General features: G+C 36.2%; 2 protein-coding genes across 3 annotated transcripts in view; one reads left to right on the forward strand and one right to left on the reverse strand.

Moving 5' to 3' along the window:
• Positions 1-7644, reverse strand: part of bccip (BRCA2 and CDKN1A interacting protein) — a 242133-nt gene that overhangs the window by 108912 nt on the left and 125577 nt on the right. The gene's annotated exons all lie outside the window — the stretch shown is intronic.
• The window catches only part of adam12a (ADAM metallopeptidase domain 12a), a 130992-nt gene that overhangs the window by 27673 nt on the left and 95675 nt on the right, over positions 1-7644 (forward strand). For both annotated transcript variants that reach the window (XM_082151868.1, XM_082151869.1), the window contains exon 3: positions 5131-5204. In XM_082151868.1, coding sequence (XP_082007994.1) covers positions 5131-5204 — 74 coding nt within the window. The remainder of the gene's footprint in view (positions 1-5130; positions 5205-7644) is intronic.

The following is a 7644-nucleotide window of genomic DNA, read 5'->3' on the forward strand; positions in this document are numbered from 1 at the left end:
ATGGGGAAAATAATGTGTTTCAACATGAAAAAACAAAATCAACACTTTTTAAATATGGCAAATCGGCATAATAGGTGCTCTTTTAATGGTTTGCATATGCCATTATACACATATTGCATTGTCAAAACAAGGTCTTGACCAAAAATTGCTGCACCTCTTGATGGAAATAAATGTTGTGATGTTATTTCCATCAATTTTTGAAAGGTCTTGTATTGGCAATGCAAGAGTCCAGCACTCTGTAAAGTCTCCTCCAGCACATCCCAAACACTTTCAATGAATTTAAGGTCTGGACTCATAAGTGCAAATTCATGTGTGAAAATGATTCTTCAAGCTCCTCCCAACCATTCTTTCACAGTTTCAGCCTGATGAATCCTGACTTTGTCATCCTGTGGCCCTAATGTGTTTTCCTACATGGTTGTTTAAGAAATGAAAAGCTACACACTCCATCAATGAGGGTTAGAAGAACTCTTGCCAAACATATAACATGTTAGAAACATCATAACCACTGCAATAATGACCCAGTCATAGACTCTTAAGCATTTGCCATTTTAAATCCAAACAGCGGCCGGGCAGTGTATGTTGACTTTGAAGTTAGACTTTGAAGATAAACGTGTTCAGTACAAACTATGATCACATGCCTGTTCTTTTTTGAACAAGGAGTGAGTCTGAACAGTTTGATATGTTTTGGGAAGCAGCAAACAGAGCTGCATATGAGGGAACATGAGTCCTGGAGGGGAAATGTTGCTTTTGTCCTTAATGAAAAACATTTCTCAACCAATTTATGGAATGAAGACATGCAGGACTGTTTTGAAGCCCATTTGTTTGTTAATTTATTTACTTGGAGTGTGTTGTTTCATTACTGGAGTTTTTAAAAAGGTTTTATGGACAATTTTTTACATGTGTACTGCCGTGAGCAACAATCATTAAGAGTAAATCAGACCACCTAGGGATTTGTGTGTGTGTGTGTGTGTGTGTGTGTGTGTGTGTGTGTGTGTGTGTGTGTGTGTGTGTGTGTGTGTGTGTGTGTGTGTGTGTGTGTGTGTGTGTGTGTGTGTGTGTGTGTGTGTGTGTGTGTGTGTGTGTGTGTGTGTGTGTGTGTGTGTGTGTGTGTGTGTGTGTGTGTGTACTTGTTTTACCTACATTTTGAGGACCAAATGTCCCCACAAGGATTGTAAAACCCGAGATCCGAGATTGTGGGCAGCAGCCAGTTAATGAACATACTAAATAATGTTTATTTGAAAATGTAAAATGCAGAATTTTTTTGTAATTGGGTAGGTTTGGGGGTAGGGTTGGGGATAGGGGATAGAAAACCACTTTTGTCAATGTCAAAAAAAAAGGACAAAAAGTGTGATAAAAAAAAAAAAAACCCACAAAATCACATTTATCTCCAATTATATATTTTAAGGAACAGACAGTAATTTTAATCTCTAAAAATTCTGTCCCTAAATTTTTTTTTTTTGTTCAGTGACCCACTTTTATTTTGTTTTCAATTAGTTTTTTTTATTTTATTTTATTTTATTTTATTTTATTTTATTTTATTTTATTTTATTTTATTATTTTATTTTTTTATATATATATATATATTTTGTATTTTTATTTATTTTATTTTATTTTATTTTATAATAATTTTTTTATATATATATATTTTTGTATTTTTATTTTTTATTATTTAATTTTTTATTTTTTTGGAGCTTGAGAGTTGCTGTTACTTTGAACTGGCATTTTTAAAATGGAATGATGATGATTGAAAGATCATCAAATAAACGTTCTTCAAAACCTGATTCATCACTTGATTCATTTTTCTATAAAATGGATAATCAAGTAAACCTAAGTTGCTTCAGTCCAGTAAGTGTTCATCCTGAAATATTACCAATAATTAACAATATACAAATAGTGTAGGCTTTAAAGGGTTAAAATTGATCTTGTGTTCCACAGGGAAAATAACAGCATGAGCAACATGAGGGTGAATAATAGATGGCAGCACTGGTGAATTTAGCTGAATTATTCCATTTAACTTGATCATTGTAAAATGCACAAGTTCTCCTTTACAGACCCTGTAGATTTGCATGCATTTTTCCTTTTATTTATGGTGTTTTGGCTTTAATAGGACAGTCAAGGGAGGTAGTTACTACAGGAAAAGATAGTGTTTGAAATGTAGAAATGTATCAGGAAATGGCACAGTCTGGACCCCCATCATCACAATCAAGCGCATGCGCTATCCGCTGCGCCAAGGCTTCAACTTCACATGTGTTTTTCAGATCATTGTTCTTCTTCATGACCCAGTTGGCATCGGCTCACTGACTGACACAATGACTTTCTCCTGTACAGTTTCCTGGAGCAGCGCAAGAACATCCCTGAATACTCCCAACACCACACACCAAGCCTTTTCAGGGATGAGGCTTTTCAGCTGGAATGCTGAGTTTTGTTTTTGTGGGACATTTTTTAAATATACTGACACTTTAAACTTTTGTTTCGTCCCTTTTTGCTCCAGTCCTCCAATGGCTGTTTAGATCCTCATGGTGGTCTTCGATAAAATTGAGATGGGAGGTAATGTTATTGTTGGAAACCAGTGATTATTCAGTAATGCGAGTCTCTCTTGTTTATTTGCAGTAGATTTATTAATTGGTGATGGAGATTTTGACTTGTCAACTGATTTGTTTACTGACTCTTTTTTGTAGGCCACCAGTAAGGCGAGAATGAATACTCATATAAGCCAGTGTCAGTCACGTCTGAAAGCTTTGTTGAGTTTTTTCGTATTTCTTGCTTTGAGGTTTTGGACCCTTGCAGTGATTTAACTCTCTGAGGAACCCTTACAATGGTGTTAAATTTGCTCCATTTGTTTGCTTAACTATGGATTTATGGAGGTCAAAGTTGTTATTGGTGGTTTTGTAACCAAGGGAAATCCATAAGAGCTTCAAACCCCAAATGTCTTCTCATCAGAGATTTATACATGCAAGAACATGCACTCTTATGAACCCACAAACTCCCAACTTATTCCATGCGGTTAAATCAGTTTTCAACCAAGACAGTGAATGTTACGTCCATGTGTTCAATAAAGATGACGTACATTACAATGATTTTACCATGGGAAAGAGTTTGGAATCCCGTATTTTACTTGGGTTTCTCTGTTTTTCATCACTTGGATGAAGGTCAGCCCATATTCTAGGTCAAGTTTGTGCTAAACACTTAGCAAACGTTCCCTCACGATCTGATTTACCTTGTGTGAGTTTGTCACGACTGTAACCGCGCATTGACATAGATATGCAATGACGCATGGAGCTCTTCATGTTAGACAGATGATTCATGCTTATTTCTGCTGTATTTTGTCAACGCCTGGCTGGTTTAAATCCATTTCCCTCAGAGCCTCGGAGTAAATCTGCCGAACTTTCAGACTTACAAAGCGTGAAGAGAATTAATGTCAGAGAGAATTGAAACATAAAACTAATCCTGACAGCTATAGACCTCAGACACAATGGCGGATTCATTTTATCCTGCATTAAAGCCCACTCAAAGCTGGAAATATGCTTTCTCTCGCTGTCTATTGGTCTGGGGCCTTGCATTGTCTGTTACGCAGCAGTTGGACTTCATCTTCCACGAATATTACCACTAACAAAACATGAAACGGCTACTGCAACCCATTTCACTTTCTAAACATTTAATGAGAATAAAAATGTAGGACCACATATTTATTACTCAGTGTAATCGGGAATATGCGTTTTTGTACTAACCGCTTGGTCATTGACTTCAGTTGATATAACTGTGTGAATAAACCAGCTCTTTTACTCACACTATTTACTCATTAAGTCATGCAACTGAATCCATAAACCCTCACTTAACATTTCAAATTATTATCAGTAAATCAAAACCAAGTAAATGTTGAAAAGCAAGCGATCAGACTCTTTGACAGTTTGAAGTGTACTGAGAAGGGTTCACCATCACAACATGGTGTCCAGATTGAAGTGTCACAGGTGTGAGTAATTATGTAATCAACCAATCAGCTGCCATATTTTCAAGTGGCAATCAACCAATTATGACAACCGGCGTTATACGGGTAAATGCAGATGAAATGCTAATGCAGCAACAGTTGTTTAATGAGATGGTTTAGTCAATTTTTTTTTATTTGAACTTAAAAAAGGGAAACTTTCTATGCATTTTGGCCATTCATTTACATGACAACTGTATTTTAGGGGGCCTAAAAATGCAAACTTTTGAAGGCGTTTTTGTTTCTGAAGAAGTTTTTGAAAACGATACCATTATCTAGTGGTGAGCAGATTGAGGCTTCGTGGAACACTGAAACAGTTGAAGCAAATATGCCGTATTGTGTCGAGGCTTCGAAACAATCTGACACCCGTCTCCCCTAGTGGTCAGAACAGTGTAAATGCAACAAAAACCTGGCCCAAACATGCATAAAAACACCTTTTTGCACACAAAAAATTGGAAGTAAAATATTTCAAATGCAATTATCTAATCATCTAATAAGAGTATCAAGTGTCTATATGTTCTTTTATCAATTGTCAGGGTTTGTTTTGTTTGTTCTATGAATGGCTCAGCTAACAGGCCAATAATAGACTAGCTGCCATTATTAATTTTAATTAAACTAATGTCTAATTAAAACGTCTACAAATGTATAAAACTGATCAGAGATCAGGTAAAACCCACAGACACTTGTTCGTTGGTTCTCAAAGACTCATGATTCATGGATTGACAGAGATCATCGCCCCCAGCGGTGAACCATTGAAATTTCGAAGTGTTTCGAAACAGTTATGACGTAATGAAGCCTCGTTTACTGAAATCAATCGAACCATTGATTCGGTACAAAAGATTCGTAAAGGTTTCGAAGCTTCATGAAGCAGTGTTTTGAAATTGCCATCACTACCATTATCGCATTTGTGAAAACGTTGAAGTCCTGTGCATGTGTATTACGTGTTCAGTCTATAGGCGTGTAGTTTTTCTTTAAAAAGTGACATCGCCATCTACTGGCCTGGCAGCAGAATACCACATTTTTACCGCACATTTCCGTGGATCCATGTGAATGGGGATCGTTTTGACAACATTGCTGTCTGTACATGAAAAACGCTTTCGTTTTTAGTATATATATATATATATCTGTGTGTCTTTGTCTGATTTTAGGGTCATCCTGGATCACTGAAGGTGCTGATTGAAGTGGACGGGGAGCAACTGCTACTTGCTTTACAGAAAAATGAGTAAGTCTTTCATTATTTTCTCTCTTTACCAAATACTAGGTACCATGGTATAATGATGGTAACAGAAGGTAGTACCATGGCACTTTGATACACATTATAATATAGCAGCAGGGGTTTTCAATCTTATAGATGCAACGGACCCCTAAATATGATCAAAGGACTCCCATCATATAATTTAAAAGGCAGCTATATATTTGTATATATTAAGACAAATTTAAACTGTGAGAAAAAAAATTATATAGTAAATTTTATTAGATTTATTTTTCTAACATTACTATGTTTTGTCCCTAATCCCTATAGTACTGTTCGATTTATTTGTTCCAATGTTCTATTATTTATTTGATTTATTTAAACTTTACTTTATCATTTATTTTTACATGTTTTACACTGTTTTCTTCTAAAATTGTCTACCACTTCTTTCCAGACACTTTAAAGAAATGCTATTATTTCTTTTGTACACCCACTTTTGTTTCATCCTAATCTAAAACCATTTCTGAGGTATAAATGTATCTGTATCTGGTGGTTCCTTTTGTCTGTAGATTTAACTCTAAACAATTAATATGGGAGCACTTTCAATCAGAACCTGAATATTTTTGCCATTTTTATTTTATAACCATTCTGACTTACTAAATCACAGTAGTCTATTGTGGGAATTGTGGGGATTTTACCATAGTTTTGACTATTAAAAAGGTTGAAAACATGCATGTAATATATTTGTATGAGTATAAATCAAATAGAGAAGCTTTTTGCAATTTAAATAAGATATACTATGTGGCCAGAGTTTGTGGACTCTCTTATATAACATCTATATTACGTGCTTCTCAATTCTTGCATTATTGTGCTGCTAAATATTGAATATTGAATATTGAAGCTATAAGTTCAGTGTATATTTTTATCAAGTATTTGAGTATTACATAAGGCATTGTAGTATATGGCCTTGTAATAATCCATGTGTCCTGCTTTTAAAGGTTGAGCTGACACTGTAAGTGTGTATGTTTCTGAAGTGAAAGAGCAGTGTGAAGCGGTCAGTCAGGTCGGCGTAATGACGCTTGTGTCAAACGAACCCTCGCCAGCTCTGTTTTTGAATGCAAATGAACATTCGCTCTGACAGATTCATGCTGGGAGCGACAAATCTCCACAACAGTGTCTAATTACTGAATCCAGCGCAGAGGGAATGGCGAACGTGGACGCCCGTGTTGTGCATCATGCAGAAAGCCAGACAGGCTGCAGGGGAGTGTGTTTCTGAAGGGTAGATGAACGGGAATGATGTAAACTGAGGTCACCGCGTGAGCTGGAACTCACCTCTGATTTTATTCAGGTTGACATTGATGTTCACGGTAAGAGTGATTGAGAACCCTTCTCTGGTAACACGGAGTGTGTGTGTGTGTGTGTGTCTGTGAATACGAACCAGAGCGTGAAGAGGAAAAAAAGAAACTGCGCCGGAGTTAAATTTGCAGGGGGTGAATTATACAGTGTCAGTGACCTTGAAGTTATAGACTTCTCAGAGACTACATTCACTGTGCTGCTAAATGTGGCGAAGATCTTGCTTTCCTTATCAGTCCGTACACTAAAATTGCTTTTTCAGTTCTGATCTTTGCCATATTTTGAAATATTTTGTTTCCTATTTGAATATATTTGAATTTATTCCTGTGATCAAAGCTGAATTTTCAGCATCATTACCCCAGTCTTCAGTGTCACATGATCCTTCAGAAATCATTCTAATATGATGATTTGCTGCTTTAGAAACATTTCTGATTGTTAGCAATGTTGAAAATTGGAAAGTTTAAAAGAACAGCATTTATTTGAAATAGATTTTTTTTGTAACATTCAAAAAACGTCTTTAATGTCACTTTTGATCAAATTAATGCGTCGGGACATTTGTTGGGACCTTGTCGGGACTTTTCTTTTTGGTCCCAATAAGGAAAAATGGCTTATAAATCATATTAAGTGATGTTTTTTGAACATGTGGGTAGGTTTAGGGTTAGGGTTAGTAGGTAGAATATACAGTTTGTACAGTATAAAAATCATTATGTATGGAAAGTCCCCATAAATCACATTATGTGTGTGTGTGTCTGTGTGTGTGTGTTTCTGTCTGTCTTCAAGTAACCAGAACTGCAATAGAGCCTGTTTTCCACACAACTTCAACTTCAGTGTGTTATCGTGACTTTTGGCAGAGGTTGGAAGTGGTCAGACAGTGTTGTGTGGAAATGAAATCCAGCATGTGTAATACTGTATAAGGAAGAGAAAGCGAGAGATCTCGTGTGAGCCTCCTGCTCCAGTGAAGCTGATGAATTCCAGTTGTTGAAACTGGATGAAGCAGAGCAGAGTAGAAAAAACATTTGTCAAATGAAATTATCAAAATTGAACGTTCATATTTGTTTTTCATTCTCTCTGATTTCAGCACAAGAAGTTGTGGGAGGTGGACAAGCACATTCACAGC

Source organism: Leuciscus leuciscus, assembly GCF_965113295.1.
Source record: "Leuciscus leuciscus genome assembly, chromosome: 21".
Classification (NCBI taxonomy): Eukaryota; Metazoa; Chordata; class Actinopteri; order Cypriniformes; family Leuciscidae; genus Leuciscus; species Leuciscus leuciscus.